Raw genomic sequence first — 18,448 nt, forward strand, 5'->3', positions numbered from 1 at the left:
ACAATATATTTCCTTTAGATAAATACCCAGTAGTAGGATTGCTGAATTATATTGTAGTTCTGTTTTTAGTTTCTTCAGGAACCCCCATACTGTTTTCCAAAATGGCTATACTAATTTACATGCTCACCAACCATGTACAAGGCTTTCCTTTTCTCCACATCCTCAGCAAGACTCATCTCTGATCTTTTCTATCATAGCTGTTCTAAGAAGTGTGATGTAATGTCTCATGATGACTTTGATTTACACTTTCTTGATGGTTACCGATGTTGGAAGATTTTTTTCATGAGCCTGTTGGCCATTTGTATGGCTGACATCTTCTTTTGAGAAATGTCTATTCATATGCTTTGCCCACTTTTTAATTGGATTATTTAGTTCTTTTTTGCTATTGAGTTCATTATATATTCTAAATATTAGTCCCTTGTCAGATGACTAGTTTGCAAATATTATCTCTCATTGTACATGTTGTCTCTTCACTCTTTGGATCATTTCCTTGCTGTGCAGAAGCTTTATAGTTTAACATAATGCTACTTGTCTATTTTTTTGTTTTCGTTACCTGTGATTTTGAAGTGTTAGGTGTAAAATTTTTGTCTAGACCAATGTCCTGAAGTATTTCCCCTATATTTTCTTCCAGTAGTTGTATGCATGTGGGCTTTACATTTAAGTCTTTAATCTATGCTGAGTTAGTTTTGTATATTGTGAGATATAAGAGTCTAGTTTCATTCTTTGCCATATGGATATCCAGTTTACCCAACACCATTTACTGAAGAGGGTGTCTTTTCCCTAATGTATATTATTGACTCCTTTGTGAAAAATCAGTCAGCTACAAATATGTGGATTTATTTCTGGGTTCTCTGTTCTATTTCATTGGTCTATGTGTCTGTTTTCATACCAGTACTGTGCTGTTTTGGTTATTACAGCTTTGTAATATATTTTGACATCAGGTAGTATGATGCCTATAGATGTATCCTTTTTGTTCAGGATTGCTTTTGCTATTCGGGATTTTTTGTAGTTCCATATGAATTTTAAGATTGTGTTTTCTATTTCTGTGAAAAATGTTACTGGTATTTTGATAGGGATTGCATTGAATCTACACATTGCTTTGGGTAGTATTGTCATTTTAATATTCTTCTGATCCATGAGCATGGGATGTCTTTTTATTTGTGTATATTCAGTTTCTTTCATCAGAGTTTTGTAGTTTTCCATATAAAGGTCTTTCACCTCCTTGGTTAAATGTATTCCTAGGTATTTTGTTTTATTGTTTGTAGCTCTTGTAAATGAGATTGCTTTCTTGACTTCTTTTTCAGATAGTTTGTTATTGGTATGTAGAAATGCTACTGATTGTTGAATGTTGATTTTTGAATCCAGCAACTTCACTGAATTCGTTTATCAGTTCTAACAGTTTCTTGGTGGAGTCTTTAGGTTTTCATATCTATGAGATAATGTCATTTTCAAATAAGGACAGTTTGATTTCCTTTTTTCCAATTTGGATGCCTTTTATTTCTTCCTCTTGCCTTATTGCTCTAGCTAGGATTTCCAGTACTATGTTGAATAACAGTGGTAAAAGTGGGCATCATTGTCTTCTTCAAGTTCATAGAAAAAAGGCTTTCAGCTTTTTCCCTTTTGGTATGATGTTAGCTGTGGGTTTTGTTATATATGGCCTTTATTATGTTAAGGTGTGTTCTTTCTCTGCCTAATTTATTGAGATTTGTATCATGAAGGGATGTTGAATTTTGTCAAATGCTTTTTCTGAATTGATTGAGATGATCGTGTGGTTTTTGTTCTTCATTCTGTTGATGTGATGTATCACATTTATTTATTGACATGTTGAATCCTTGCATTTCTAGGATAAGTCACATTTAATCATGGCGTATTACAGTCGACCCTTGAACAACACAAGGCATGGGGTGCCAACCCCCTTGCAGTTGAAAATTTGCATATACCTTTGTCCTCCTTCCTCATTCCCCCTCTTGTATTCATCCATATCTATTGTTCCCATCATTACGTCCATGTATACCCAATGTTTAGCTCCCATTGTAATTATGTGTATATGTTTATAATTATTATACATTTCCATTTTTATGATATGTATGATGCCATGCCAATAATGAAATTCCCATGGACTCATACTTGCTTCCTACTCTCCTCTTCACATACCTACTAATTTTAATTAATCACAGTGTTTTACCTAATTAAGGTTTATAACACATTTTTTCTGTGTCTATAATTTCCATAGTTGTTTAACTTTTATTTAGGTAGATCATACCAGTCTTTTTGTTACAATTTTTTTATTCCTAAATTTTTATTTTTATTCATCTTTTGATTGGCAGCCTGTATTTGGACTTTTTTTTGTTTGTTTTTTCATTTAACTTGCTCTTTCTTCCCCCCAAATTTTATTTTAGAATCAGACAGTACATGACTTTTTGTTGTGTCTCTGCCAGGTTTTGGTATCAGAATGATGCTGGCCTTTGTTACCTAGATATATTGCATGGTGTTGAGGTTTGGAGTATGAATGAATAATCTGTCTCCCAGGTGGTAAGCATAGTACCTGATAGGTAGTTTTTATTCAACTCTTATCCTCCTCCTTCTTATATTCCCCGGTGTCTATTGTTCTCATTTTTATGACCATATGCCCAATGATTAGCTCTCACTTATAAATGAGAACACGTGGTATTTGGTTTTCAGTTTCTGCGTTAGTTTGCTTAGGATAATGGCCTCCAGCTCCATTTATGTTGCTGCAAAGGATATGATTTCATTCTTTTTATGGCTGCATAGTATTCCATGGTGTATATGTAACACATTTTCTTTATCCAGTCCACTGTTGATGGGCACTTTACTGAGTCCATGTCTTTGCTATTGTGATAGTGCTGCAGTCAACATACGGTACATGTATCTTTTTGATAGAATGATTTCTTTTCCTTTGGGTATATTCCAAATGGTGGGATTGCTGGGTCAAATGGTAGTTCAACTCTCAGTTCTTTTGAGAAATCTCCAAACTGCTTTCCACAGTAGTTGAACTAATTTACATTCCTACCAATACTATATGTAAGTGTTCCCTTTCCTCCGCAGCATTGTGAATGTCCGCTATTTTTTGACTTTCTAACAAAAGCCATTCTTACTGGTGTGAGATGGTATCTTATTGATTTGCATTTCTCTGATGATTAGTGATGCGTAGCATTTTTTTCATACGTTTATTGGCCACTTGCATGTCTTCTTTTAAGAAGTGTCTGTTAATGTCCTTTACCCACTTTGTAATGGAGTTATTTGTTTTTTGCTTGTTGATATAAGTTCCTTATAGATTCTAGATATTAGACATTTGTCAGATGCATAGTTTGTGAATATTTTCTCTCATTCTCTAGGTTGTGTGTTTACTCCATTGATAGTTTCTCTTGCTGTGCAGAAGCTCTTTAGTTTAATTAGGTCTCATTTTTAAGTTGTTGTTTTTGTTGCAGTTTCTTTTGAGGACTTAGCCATAAATTCTTTACCAGGGCTGATATTGAGAATAATATTTCCTAGGTATTCTTCTAAGAGTTTTATACTCTGAAGTCTTACATTTAAGTCTAATCCATCTTAAGTTGATCTTTGTATATGGTGATACATAGTTCCCCAGTTTCATTCTTCTGCATATGGATACCCAGCTATCCTAGCACCCTTTCTTGAATAGGGAGTCTTTTTCTCATTGCTTATCTTTTTTTTTTTTTTGTCAACTTTTTCAAAGCTCAGATGGTTGTGGGTGTGGGTCAGCTTTTGGATATGTTGCTGGATTTGGTTTGCTAGTATTTTGTTGAGGACCTTTGTATGTATGTTCATCAGAAATATTAGCCTGATGTTTTCTTTTTTTTTTTTTTTTTATTGTGTCTCTGCCAGGTTTTGGTATCACAATGATGCTGGCCTCATAGAATAAGTCAGGGAGGAGTCTCTCCTCCGTAATTTTTTTGAAAGAGTTTCAGTAGAATTGGTGCCAGGTTTTTTTTATATGCCTGGTAGAATTTGGCTGTGAATCCTTCTGGTCCTGGCCTTTTTCTCATTGGTAGGCTTTTTATTACTGCTTCAATTTCAGAACTTGCTATATTGATCTGTTCAGGGTTTCAGTTTCTTTCTGGTTCCATCTTGGAAGGTTGTATGTTTCCAGGAATTTATTCATTTCTTCTAGGTTTTCTAGTTTGTGTGCATAGAGGTGTTTATAATAGTCTCTGAGGGCTATTTTTTATATTTCTGGGGGTCAGTGTTAATGTCCCCTTGTCATTTCTGACTGCATTTATTTGGATCTTCTCTCCTTTTCCCTCCTTCCGTCATTCCTTCCATCCTTCTGTCTGTCCATCCGTCCTCCCTCCCTCCCTCCCTCCTTCTCTTCTTCCCTCTTTCCTTCCTTCTTTTTTTGTTTTTGAGGCAGGGTCTTGCTCTGTCACCCTGGCTGGAGAGCAGTGGTATGATCGACCTCCCAGGCTCAAGCAATCCTCCCACCTCAGTTTCCCAAATAGAGTAGCTGGGACTATAGGCACACACCACCACACCCTGCTAACTTTTGTGTTTTTGTAGAAACAGGGTCTCCCCAGGTTGCTCAGGCTTGTCTCGAACTCCTGGACTCAAGCAATCTCCCCACCTCAGCCTCCCAAAGCTGGGATTACAATTGTGAGCCATTGCACCTAGGCTCTCTTTTTCTTACTAGTTAGTGGTCTAGCAATCTTATTTATTCTTTCAAAGAATTATCTTTTGGTTTCATTAGTCTTTTATATGGTTTTTCTTGTCTCAATTGTATTCAGTTCAACTCTGATTTTGGTTGTTTCTTCTCTAGCTTTGGGGTTGGTTGGCTCTTGTTTTTCTAGTTCCTCTAAGTGTGATGTTAGATTGTTAATTTGAGATCTTTCTAACTTTTCAATGTGGGCATTTAGCACTATAAACTTACCTCTTAACACTGCTTTAGCTGTGTCCCGGAGATTCTGGTATGCTCTATCTTTGTTTTCATTGGTTTCAAAGAATTTCTTGATTTCTGCATTAATTTCATTGTTTTCACCCAAAAGTCATCCAGTAGGGTTGTTTAATTTTCATTTAATTGCATGGTTTTGAGAGATCTTCTTAGTACTGATTTCTGTTTTTTTAATGTTGTGGTCTGGGAATGTGGTTGGTATGATTTTCGTTTTTTTTAATTTGTTGAGTATTGTTTTATAGCCAGTCATGTGGTTGATTTTAGAGTATGTGCCAGGTGGAGATGGGAAGAATGCATATTCTGTTATTATTGGGTGGAATGTTCTGCAGATGTCACTTAGATCCATTTGGTCAGGTGTCACATTCAGGTCCTGAGTATCTTTGCTAGTTTGCTGCCTCGATAATCTATCTGATACTATTAGTGGAGTATTGAAGTCTCCCACTATTATTGTGTGATTATCTAAGTCTCCTCATAGGTTTCTAAGAACTTGTATTATATATCTGGTGCTCCATTGTTGGGTGCATATGTATTAGGATACTTAAGTCTTCTTGTTGAATTGAGCCCTTTATCATTATTTAATACCTTTATTTGTCTTTTTTGTTCATTGTTGTTTTAAAGTCTCTTTTGTCTGAAATTAGAATAGCAACCCCTGATCTTTTTTGTTTTTTTGTTTGCTTGGTAGATTTTTCTCCATCCATTTTCTTTGAGTCTATGGGTATCATTGCATGTAAGGTGGATCTCTTGGAAGACAGCATACCATTGAGTCTTGCTTCTTTATCCAGCTTACCACTCTGTGCCTTTTAAGGGCAGCATTTAGCCTGTTTATGTTCAAGGATACTATTGTTATGTGCAGATTTGATCCTGTCATCATGTGTTTAGTTGGTTGTTGTGCAGACTTCATTGTAGTTGCTTTATGGGGTCAGTGGTCTATGTACTTAAGTGTGTTTTTTGTGGTGGCCAGTAATAGTCTTTTGTTTCCATGTTTCGCTTGAGGACCTCTTGTAAGACATGTCTGGTGGTAACGAATTTCCTTAGCATTCATTGTCTGAAAATGATTTAAGGCCGGGCACGGTGGCTCAAGCCTGTAATCCCAGCACTTTGGGAGGCCGAGGCGGGCAGATCACGAGGTCAGGAGATCGAGACCATCCTGGCTAACATGGTGAAGCCCCGTCTCTACTAAAAATACAAAAAAATTAGCCGGGCGTGGTGGCGGACGCCTGTAGTCCCAGCTACTTGGGAGGCTGAGGCAGGAGAATGGCATGAACCCGGGAGGCGGAGCTTGCAGTGAGCCGAGATGGCGCCACTGAACTCCAGCCTGGGCGACAGAGCGAGACTTTGTCTCAAAGAAAAAAAAAAAATGATTTTATTTATCCTTTGCTTATGAGGTTTAGTTTGTTTGGATATGAAGTTTTGGGTTGGAATTTTTTTCTGTAAGAATGCTGAGTATAAGCCCCCAATCCCTTCTGGTTTGTGTGGTTTCTGCAGAAAAGTCCACTGTTTGCCCAATGGGGTTCCCTTTGAAGGTGACCTGCCCCTTCTTTCTAGCGGCCTTAAATATTTTTTTTTCATGTTGACCTTGGAGATCTGATGACCATGTGTCTCGGTAATGGTCATCTTGTATAATATCTCACAAGGGTTCTCTGCATTTCCTGAGTTTAAATGTCAGCTTCTCAAGGTCAAGAACCTAGCAAGGTTAGGGAAATTTTTGTGGACAGTATCCTCAAATATGTTTTCCAGGTTGCTTGTCCTCTCTCCCTCTCTTTCAGGAATGCCAAAGGTTTGGTGTCTTTACATAATCTCATATTTCCTGGAGGTTTTGTTCATTTTTTTTCTTTTTTTCTTTCTTTTTGCCTTTATTTTTTATTTGAAGAACTGGTCTTCATTTTTTATTTGAAGAACTGGTCTTCAACCTCTGAGATTCTTTCTTCAGCTTGATCTACTCTGCTGTTAATTCTCCCAATTGTATTATATGATTCTTGCAGTGAGTTTTTCAGCTCCAACAGATCAGTTTGGTTCTTTCTTAAAATGGCTATTTCATCTTTCAGCTCTTGTATCATTTTATTAGATTCCTAAGATTCATTGGATTTGGATTCAACTTTCTCCAGAATCTCAAAACATCTTCATTCCTATCCAGATTCTGAATTCTATATCTGTCATTTCAGCCATTTCAGCATGGTTAAGATCCATTGCTGGGGAACTAGTGGGGTTGTTTGCTGTTAAGAAGAAACTCTGGCTTTTTGAGTTTCCACAGTTCTTTCTCATCCGTATAAGCTGGTGTATCTTTAATATTTGAAGTTGCTGTACTTTGGATGGCATTTTTTGCTTTTGTATTCTTTGATGCCTTTGAAGGTTTGATTGTGGTATAATGTGGGGTCAGTCAACTGTCTTCATTTCCGGAAGATTTCAGGGGGCCAAGGCTCAGCTCAGCACTACTGGGCTGCTTGTTCTAACCCTGAGTGGCTGAGACCAGGCCTATGGCTTTGTGCTCTGGCCCCTCAAGCTTATGTACTTGCTGCATTGGAGGAGCTGAAATGTTTCTGGTCAGCTGGTAGCAATGCTCCAGTGGGGGCTGCCAGCTAAAGCACTTTGTTGAGGCAGTGGCTGTAGAGTCCATCCTTGTGTGTGTGTGCCAGCAGCAACAGCGGCATGACAGGTGCACATGCTTGTGCCAGCATGGACAGCAGTGGTGTGGGGTGTGCTGCACACCAGCAGGGGTGGGGTGGCAGCATCTTCATTGGGGCAGGGCAGCAGTGGGTTCTTTTTTTTTTTTTTTTTTTTTGAGACCGAGTCTTGCTCTTCTTGCCCAGGCTGCAGTGCAATGGCATGATCTCGGCTCACTGCAACCTCCGCCTCCCAGGTACAAGCGATTCTCCTGCCTCAGCCTCCTGAGTAGCTGGGATTACAGGCACCTGCCACCACGCCTGGCTAATTTTTTTGTATTTTTAGTAGAGACGGGGTTCACCATGTTGCCCAGGCTGGTCTTGAGTTCCTGACCTCAGGTGGTCTGCCCGCCTCGGCCTCCCAAAGTGCTGGGATTACAGGCATGAGCCACCACGCCTGGCCATTCATTAATAAATATTTTTCCTAAGGTTTAGGAAGAACACAGAATTTAGAGTCAGGTAATTGACTGGCTGTGTGATCTTTGAAAAATTACTTAACTTCAGTGAGCCTCAATTTCACATCTCTAGTGAAGATAATACCTACTGTATAAGGTTATTATGAGATTGAAATGCAAAAATGTAAATGTAAAGCATTTAATAGTGATTAACATAATATAAATAAATGATAGTTTTTTTTTAATCTCTTGACATGGTTGATCATGTTAACTGATACAGTTTTAACTTCTATTTCCTGGTCCGTGATGACTTAGGAAATATAAGATAATGCTTGATGTGGAAAAAACTTTGGATAACCTTTACTCATTTTTCTTGCTTGACATAGCTAAAGGAAATTGGGTGGGGGACAGCTAGTGGGGGTGCGTATTTCTTTATGCAGCAATAGTGTTATTTTAAACTTTGTCAGTGATAAATTTTTAATAGAGTAGATAAGATTCTAGCAGGAAGCTCTTTCCTGGCTTCTTTGAACCTGCCCTCCCCTGAGACACGTAAGATTGCAGTTCCGAGGCCTAGACTTACTTAACGGTGGCCTCCTTATGTTTCCCAGGGCTTCATGATAAAGATGCCTGTTCTAGCTGTGGTTTCTGCTTTGTATTGTCTTTTTTTTTTTTTTTTGCCCCAAATATTTCCATTTTAATTTTTTCTAATTTTTACCAACAAATGTATGTGAGAAGTACGTTTCAACCTGTAAAACATTATGCTGATGTTAGTTATTCTTTTGTTTTTCATTGTTTTCTTTGACCACTTTTCTTTTTCTTTGATTTTCTCTGACATTATAGGCACTTTGGTTTCCGTTATTGGAGGCAATGATGGCCCCTCAGAAGCTGTCCAGTTCAGCCATTCCTCATCTACACTCTGAAGGTAAGTTCTTCAGAATTCAGGTGACTGAGTCCACCTGTATCATCAGTCCAATATTTGTCTGCAGAAACTATCAGTATAATATCTTTTTCCAATAGCATATTCTTATGATTTTTCCTTAATGAAACCATATAGTATGGTTGATCTCATCTTTCATGTTTCTTTCTGTTGTTCCACTCATATAATTTATCTTAAATAATTGTAGTCTTTGTAACTTGTCAACAGTTAATTTTAAAATATCAAAGAGGCCTTGGTTAGCTAAGTTTCTAACAAGCTATATAAATGCACTGTTTTCCACAGACTTACAGGAAAAACTGAAAACTCTTATTTTAAACTAACCTTAATGTTAATATTTTGTTATAACAGCTCTGAAGTCTTTGACCATGCAAGTTTTAAATAGCATGGCAGCATTTATTGCTCTTCCATCAATTTTGCAAAGAATCTTACAGGTGAGTTAAAAGGGGTGAATATTAAATATTGATTTCAACTAACATTTTAGTTATATATAAATAACAGTGAATTGGGCTAATATTTAAATGGATCTCAAGCATAATGCGGCTAATTTTTGGCAATAGCTAAATATCTAAATATCTAACTTCCAACCCTCATTCTTGAATCTTTTCTGTCAGTTTATTGGTGTGACTTTGCCTGACATAAGCTTGTGACCTTCAGTTAGGGCGTGCAGCCTTCAGATATTCCCTGTTGCCTTGGGATTCAGATATACAAGTTTCCTATTGGTTTGCTAACTGGGAGGGAGTTATCAGCTGATTATAATTTTTAGATTCCAAAAAGATAATCTAAAAATTAATACAGGAATTTCCTAAGCATTGGTTGTTATTTAGGCTTTCTAACTCATCCTAAAATTATTTTTATCTTGAATACTCATCCTTGACTCTAAATTCTAGCTGGCTTTGTGTCCAAAGCTTTTGTAGGAAGCATCATTTTGGTTTGCTTCTTTCAACAAAAAAGCCTGAACCTTCTCGGCTTCATCAAAAGAGAACACTCAAAATACTCCAAGATATATTTTTAGAAAAAAACCTGTGAGCATTCTTGGGGAAACAACAGGAATTATACTTAGAATCCATTTTGTCTATCCTCACTTTATTCAGTATAGGCATACATGTGCATGCACCCCGCCCCCACCACACACACATACAAAGCAAACCGTAATATGATGCCATTAGTCTTTATAATTTTCAAATGATTTTTATTCAGTGAAGAATGTTCCTATCAGCTCTTTTAAGGCTCACCAAGCTTGGCCGGGCGCGGTGGCTCACGCCTGTAATCCCAGCACTTCGGGAAGCTGAGGCAGGCGGATCACGAGGTCCGGAGATTGAGACCATCCTGGATAACACGGTGAAACCCCGTCTCTACTAAAAATACAAAAAAATAGCCGGGCGTGGTGGCGGGCGCCTGTAGTCCCAGCTACTTGGGAGGCTGAGGCAGGAGAATGGCGTGAACCCGGGAGGCAGAGTTTGCAGTGAGCCGAGATCGAGCCACTGCACTCCGGCCTGGGCGACAGAGCGAGACTCCGTCTCAAAAAAAAAAAAAGACTTACCAATCTCTACTTCCCATCTGATATTAAGCTTCTGGGGCTTTTCTGATAAAGACGACTACATCCTGTAGTCTTTGTCATTACGTGGTATACTATCATTTAGAATACTTTTTTTTTTTTTTTTGAGACAGCCTTGTTGCCCAGGCTGGAGTGCAATGGTGTGATCTTGGCTCACCGCAACCTCCGCCTCCCGGGTTCAAGCGATTCTCTTGCCTCAACCTCCCCAGTAGCTGGGATTAGAGGCATGTGCCACCACGCCCAGCTAATTTTGTATTTTTAGTAGAGACCGGGTTTCTCCATGTTGGTCAGGCTGGTCTCAAACTCCTGACCTCAGGTGATCCGCCCGCCTCGGCTTCCCAAAGTGCTCGGGTTACAGGCATGAGCCACGGCGCCCGGCCAGAACACATTTTTACATGTATTATTTCATTTGATCTTAGCAATTATCATGTGTTGAATAATTCTTTGATATAGACTGCTTCACATATCCATTTTAAAGCTCATTACTTATGAGGTTTCTAATCATGTATAAAGTAATATCTCCATAAGGGCAGGAATACTTTTCCAAGTAAGTTATAAGAAATGAAATCATAAAGCCAAATGGGTTCTCTCTGTGTTATACATTTTGCTTTATATTGAGCTTTAACCACACATTATGATATGTAAATTATAACAAAAACATGTTTTTCTCTTGGCAAAAACATGATTTTTAAAATTTTTTATACTTCAAGACTTTGGAATCTAGAAGTCTCTTGATATTTGAAAATCTTCACTTTATTTTGAGTTATACTGGCATTCATTATAATTTTTTCTTATCATTTTCTATTTTCAATGGTTGTTAACTCCCACTAATCAGGAAGGTATGCTATTTCTTAAATTCCTCATTTGCATGTTTGTGATTGCTGTAATTATGCTACCTTATATTTGTACAGAGATTTTTATTTTTCAAGGTGCTTTCACAGATATCATTTCATTTGAAGCCCACAACAATCCCTTGAGGTAGGCAGGGCTACTATAAACATTTCTGCTGAAAAAAGAAGAAACTGAAGTATAGAGAAGTTGAGTTCTTAGCCTATCATTAGCAGCAAAACCTGGACCACCCCTTAAGTCTCTCACTTCCTAATTCATGTTCTTTTTTATTATGTCATGTGAGCTTTTTTTTATTTGTTTATGTCCCTGGTCTTTTGAGTTCATTATTAATTAAATATATTAATTGTATGTTATGCTGTTTAGATGAAAGGCATAGTTCTGAACCCATAAGAGCTCTTATTTAAGAGACAAATGTGCTGATACAACTATTCATAGGGCTCTATTCAAGTAATAGTGGCCACCTTTAGGATTATCTGCTCTGAATCCATATAGGATAATTGCCATGCCTACATTTCTATACTTAATCTGCGTAAGAGCAGGAGGAGCTGTGGGAAAGTGTGACCCTGCCTCCTGGGTCCAGCTGATTGACTCGGGGTGAGCAAATGGCCTAAACAAGGCCAATCAGTGTGCTTTCCAGGACATTTTGGAACTGAACTTGGAAAAGACCTATAAGTCTCTCGTTAGGTCTCTGGATTACATCAGGTACAAATTTCAGGAGCGGACAGTTCCTGTTTTTCCATTATATGGACTGGAAGAGTGAAAAAGCATTATCTGTAGAGAGAAGGAGACGAATGTAGTAGACACTAAGAAGAGACACACAAATGGATACAATGCATAAAAAGGATTCAAGACATAGAGACCAGGAGAGGAGACGATGTGGGGAGAAAAAGCTGATGCACATGAGTCTCTCATTGTGACTCTTAAGCCTTACCAGCATTCCTCTTCTTGGATCTGTGAAATACCCTAACATCTTTACAATAATTAACTTTTTTGAGTAAGTTAGATTGAGTGGTATTTATGACTATATATGACCAAAGGAGTACCAATAAAAGTATATACCTGAAACAGAGTAGGAAATTTGGAAAGATTTCCTGGAAGAGGAGATGTCTGAGCTGATTCTTAAAAGAGTCTAAGGAAATCAAGGAAAGAAAGGAGGTAGGATTATTCTATATACACAAAGACTTTGAGGTGAAAGCATGGTACATTTGGAAAGTTACAAGTTTTTTAAGTGTGCTCAGAACATAGGATAAGAATAAAGAAAAATTACAGAGCTGAAATTTGAGAGATAGGCAGGGACTGTGTCTTTAATTGCTTTGTAATTCATGATAAGGAGTTTGGATTTTATTCTAAAATCAGTTGTCATCAAGATTTTTAGCAGAGGAATGACTCAGACACAAGGGGAGGGGAGTAAAACACAGGGCTGAAAATGAGGATTTGGGGAAAGTCTGCTGATGGGATTCCCTGTGCTCCTCTTCCCCCTTCCAGCAGCCATCAGACGCACTCACTTCTCACGAAGGAGACAGAGGTTCATTTTCTTGAGACACTGAATGATCTCAGAGGAATAAACCCTGAACAGATTGGATGCTTCAGGTTTTCCTCAAGAAAAAGGCTGGCTAGCTGTCCTGTCACTCTCCATGGAGCTGCATCAGTCAGCAAGCCTCAGTTACACAACCAGGCCTTTCATTGAGGTTTAGTATTTCTATTATTATTTACTAGAGCAGTATTAGATTTACAGAGAAATTAAACAGAAAATACAGAGAATTCCCTTTTACCCCTTCTCCCTCCCACACTCAGTTTTGCCTACGGTTAACATTTTTGTATTAGTGTGGTATATTTGTTACAATTGGTAAATTAATATTGATACATTATAATTATTAACTAAAGTCCATAGTTTAGGAATCACCCTTTGTGTTGTACAGTTGTATGGGTTTTGACAAATGCATAATGTCCTATATCCACCATTACCATATCACACTGCTCTAAAAGGCCCCTGTGCTCCACCTATTCATCCTCCTCCCTATGCTAATCCCCTGGTAACCACTAATTTTTTTTCTTTTATTTGAGACAGAGTCTCACTCTGCCACCCAGGCTGGAGTACATTGGCGTGATCTCTGCTCACTGCAACCTCCACCTCCCAGGTTCAAGAGATTCTCATGCCTCAGCCTCCCAAATGGCTGGGATTACAGACATACACCACCGTGCCCAGCTAATTTTTGTATTTTTAATAGAGATGGGGTCTTGCCATGTTGACCAGGCTGGTCTTGACCTCCTGGCCTCAAGTGATCTGCCCACCTCTGCCTCCCAAAGTGCTGAGATTACAGGTGCGAGTCACCGTGCCCACACTGATTTTTTTTTTAACTGTCCCTATAGTTTTACCTCTTCCAGAATGTCATATAGTTGGAATCATAGAGTGCGTAGTCTTTTCATATTGGCTTTTTTCACTTAGCAATATGCACTTAAAGTTCTTCCATTTCTTTTGGGGGCTTGATAGTTCATTTCTTTTTATCTCGTATATTCCATTGTATGGATGTTCCACAGTTTTGTCTATCCACATACCTATCAAAGAACATCTTGGTTGCCTTCCAGTTCTGAAAATTTTCAGTAAAACAGCTATGAACATTCATATGCAGGCTTTTTGTGTGGACTTAAGTTTTAGACTCATTTGGGTAAATACCTAGGAATGTGATTGCTGGATTATATAAGACTATGCTTACTTTTGTAAGAAACTGCCAAACTCTCCTCCAAAATGTCTATACCATTTTACATTTCCGCCAGCACTGAATGAAAGTTCCTGTTGCTCCATAACTTAGCAGCATGTGGTATTGTCAGTGTTTTGGATTTTAGACATTCTAGTAGACGTGTAGTAGTCTCATCATTGTTTTAATTTGTAGTTCTCTTACAACATGTGATATTGAGCTTTTACGTGCTTTTTGAAGTGTTTGTTTTCTTGTTGTTGGGTTTTAAGGATTCTTTGTATATTTTGGATAAGGTTCTTCATCACATGCGTGTTTTTGCAAATATTTTCTCCCACTCTGTGGCTGGTCTTTTCATTCTCTTAACAGTGTGTTTCACACGGCAGAAGTGTTTGCTTTTAATGAAGTCTAGTTTATTGACTTTTTCTTCCATGGAATATGCTTTTGATGTTGTATGTAAAAACTCATCACCAAACTCAAGGTTACCCAGATTTTTTTCCTTTGTTTTTTCCTAAAAGTTTTGTATTTTGCATTTTACATTTAGAGCTATGATCCATTTTGTGTTAATTTTGGGGGAAAATATATGGTCAGTGTTGATTCATTTTTCTGCATGTGAATATACACAGTTGGAACTAGTTCCAACACTACTTGTTGAAAGGACTGTCCCTTTCTCCATTGAATTGCCTTTGCTTAGTTTACCATATTCATATGGGTCTATTTCTGGGTTTTCTGTTCTTTTACAATGATCTATTTTCTATTCCTTCACCAATACCAACACTGTCTTGATTAGTTTTATAATAGGTCTTAAAGTCAGGGAGTGACAATCATCCAACTTTGCTCTTCTTCATTATTGTGTTGGCCATTCCTTGTCTTTTGCCTCTCTGCTTTAAACTTCAGAAACGGTTTGTTGATATCTACAAAGTAACTTGCTGGAATTTTGATTAGGAATACATTGAACTTATAGATCAAATGAAGAACTAACATTATAACAATATCAAATCTTTCTGTTCATGAACATGAAATATTTCTCCATGTATTTAGATCTTCTTTGCTTTCCCTCATTAGAGTGTTACAGTTTTCTTCATACAAACTGTGTATATTTTATTAGACATATCTAAATATTTCTCTTAGGTACTAATGTGAATAGTATCTTTTTAATTTTAAATTCTAACTGTTGGTTGCTGGCATATTGGAAACCAATTGACTTTGTATAATAACCTTGTATCCTGTAACTTTGCTATAATCACTTAATTGTTTCAGGGTTTTTTAGACAATCATGTCATCTGCAAACAAAGACAGTTTTATTTCTTCCTTCCCAATCTGTATATCTTTTGTTTCCTTTTCTTGTCTTATTGCTGTAACTAGAACTTCCAGTACAGTGTTGAATAGGAGTGGTGAGAGGGGTTATCTTTGCCTTATTTTCTGTCTTAGAAGAAAGGCAGTTTCTCACCATTAAGTATGATGTTAGCTGCAAGGTTCTTATAGATACTGTTTATCAAGTTTAGGAAGTGTCCCTTCCTTCCTTGTTTGCTCACAGTTTGTCTATCATGAGTGGGCGTTGGATTTTATCAAGTGCATTTTCTGCATCTGCTAATATGATCATATGATTTTTCTTATTTAGCCTGTTGATGTGGTGGATTACAGTAACTGATTTTTCTTGTCTTTTTTTTTTTCCTTTTTTGTGGAGAATGGGTTCTCACCGTGTTGCCCAAGCGGGTCTCACCCTGGGCTCAAGCCATCCTCCCGCCTCTGCCTCCCTAAGTGCTGGGATTACAGGCATGAACCACCACACCCAGCCCATTAATTGATTTTTAAATGTTGAACCAGCCTTGCATACCTGGGATAAATCCCACTTGGTTGTTATGTATAATTCTTTTTATACATTACTGGATTCAATTTGCTAATATTTTGTTGAGGATTTTTGCATCTCTGTTCATATAGTTTCCTTTCTTGTAATATCTGTGTCTGGTTTTGGTATTAGGATGATGCTGGCCTCAGAGAATGAGTTAAGAAGTGTTCCCTCGGCCGGGATGTGGTGGCTCACGCCTATAATCCCAGCACTTTGGGAGGCCGAGGCGGGCAGATCACGAGGTCAAGAGATCGAGACCATCCTGGCTAACACGGTGAAAACCTGTCTCTACTAAAAATACAAAAAAAGTAGCCAGGCGTGGTGGCAGGCACCTATAGTCCCAGCTACTCGGGAGGCTGAGGCAGGAGAATGGTGTGAACCTGGGAGGCAGAGCTTGCAGTGAGCCGAGACCACGCCACTGCACTCCAGCCTGGGCGACAGAGCAAGACTGTCTACAAAAAAAAGAAAAAAGAAAAGTTTTCCCTCTGCTTCTGTTTTCTGGAATAGATTGTAGACAGTTTGTATAGTTTCTTCCTTAACTGTGTGGTAGAATTCCTCATTATTTTCCTCAGCAGTTCCAGTATTTAATCCACGTTAAATCCTCTCTACTCTATCTCCTAGAATATTTTAGGAGTTAAGTTTTTTCTCCCTTGCCTTTCCACCCTCACTGCAGGCCTAATCACACCTGTAAATATAAACTCTTTTTGAGCCCTACCTTCATATTAGCTTAACCCCGAGGCTGTGAGTTTTGTAAAAGCAGAGATCGTGTCTCCCTTGTTCACTATGTTACCTACAACACCCAGTGCAGTGCCTGAAACATAGTATATGCCCATTAAATATTAGTTGACTCCCTCACCTAATGTCCTTCTATAGTTCTCACCAGTTTACAAATCACTTTAGTGTTCATTATCTTCTCTGATCTCTAACTGTGCAAATTGAGCTGGGGATATAGCAGTACCTCATGTATCTCATGAGAAAAGTGCCACTCAGAAAGATCAAATAATTTGTCTTAGTTTATTCAGTTTTGAAATGGGAACCTCTAGAATTAATCCAGGTCTGCTAACTTCAAGTTTTAGGGCTTTTCTTCTGTATCTAACACTAATCAAGGCGTTTCTCATACCCACCTCACTGTATCAGATCCCCACTGAAAAAAGTAGGGAGCAGCAGTTACTTAGATGCACAATTGCTCAGATACAACTGAAAAAATTAGTTTTTCCAAAAGAAGTGGTCACATGATAAGAGGGTCTCACAGATCTTCTTGATCGTCACGTGTTTATTCAGACTGATGCCTGGGACCCAAATTACACTGTTTTTTTTTTTTTTTCCCATGAATATTAGGTGATAAAAGAACATTTTAAAGGACCATATTTTCGTTATATACATTCTATCTTTGCTCTATGGCTGAAGTAACTTTTAGCTTCTGAGAAGCTGTTTATTACTTTCTCACTGAGGAAAGGCAAACAAATTATTTATAGACTCTCCTGTGCAGGGCATCATTCATATTTTAAAGCAGTGCTCAATTAATAAAGATTTTTATTTTAAACACCCGCATGCATGATACAATAGGTACCAGAAAGCAATAGGAAAAAAACATGGTCATCACATCTTTTCTAGTGTGTGTCTTGAAAACCAAATTTACCTGGGTACCCAAGTATGCTCTTCCTTCATAGTTGGCAAACAAACAACTGAAGAGAAACCTCAGCATTTATTCATTGCTGAAGAATCTAGCTGACATCTTTGGAAAATAATTTGAAGAGCTAGTGGGTTGGAGCATGCTGTGCTAGAAGCTTTGAGCTCCCTTTTGCATTCTATAATTTATATGTTGTCCCAGCATGAGGTCATTTTCTTGATTTTGCTTTTAAATTATGTATATTACAGTGAGATGTACTGATACAAATATAAAAATGACCTATAGAGATTTCCTTTTCCCAGAATTTAACCTTTTAAGACCTCTTTGTTCTCCAAACCACCCTTGTCGAAAACACATGCCAGAGCTCTGTTGTCTTATTGGATCCACATATTATAGTAAATATTATAATAGATTTTTCTAATAAGATATTGTACCATCTGTTGATATTTGACAAACGTATACTTATTAAGAACTTGACCAAAAGTATAATTAAGCATTAACAAGGGTCTATTTTTATGCAAAGAAAATAAAAAGAAAAAAATGTGCAGTGGGTATATGGCTTTGAGTTGTTTTTCTCTGAAGGACTAGTCTGAAATATCTGTATCTTGCCTTTTGGAAATGATTTCCACATATTTGACAGATATCTTTAGCTTAGTGATATGATCTCTAGCTGTGAAGTAGAAATTTTTCCTGTTAAGCTTAAGTGATGTGTTCAAGCCCAAACTTGTTAATTTGATAATTACTACACAAATACATAGTTATTTTGTGCCTTGGATTTCTTCAGCATAACCCTAGCAGTTGAAGAGTCCAGAGAAACCTCTGGCAGACAGTCTCATGCTGCTCTAGACAGACTCAAAGCACTGAAAACCAATCTTAGTTAGAAACTGCACAGCCTATTCTGCAAGAGCCATCACTAGAACCCAGAAGAGAAAAGCAAATCCTGAGACAATTCTTAT

At 37.8% G+C, this 18,448-nt stretch overlaps 1 protein-coding gene across 10 annotated transcripts in view; it reads left to right on the forward strand.

Moving 5' to 3' along the window:
• The window catches only part of VPS8 (VPS8 subunit of CORVET complex), a 238,918-nt gene that overhangs the window by 161,640 nt on the left and 58,830 nt on the right, over positions 1-18,448 (forward strand). For all 10 annotated transcript variants that reach the window (XM_016942447.3, XM_016942443.3, XM_054681298.2 and 7 more), the window contains 2 exons: positions 8,820-8,901; positions 9,265-9,347. In XM_016942447.3, coding sequence (XP_016797936.1) covers positions 8,820-8,901; positions 9,265-9,347 — 165 coding nt within the window. The remainder of the gene's footprint in view (positions 1-8,819; positions 8,902-9,264; positions 9,348-18,448) is intronic.

The sequence above is a fragment of the Pan troglodytes genome, chromosome 2 (genome assembly GCF_028858775.2).
Source record: "Pan troglodytes isolate AG18354 chromosome 2, NHGRI_mPanTro3-v2.0_pri, whole genome shotgun sequence".
Taxonomy (NCBI): Eukaryota; Metazoa; Chordata; class Mammalia; order Primates; family Hominidae; genus Pan; species Pan troglodytes.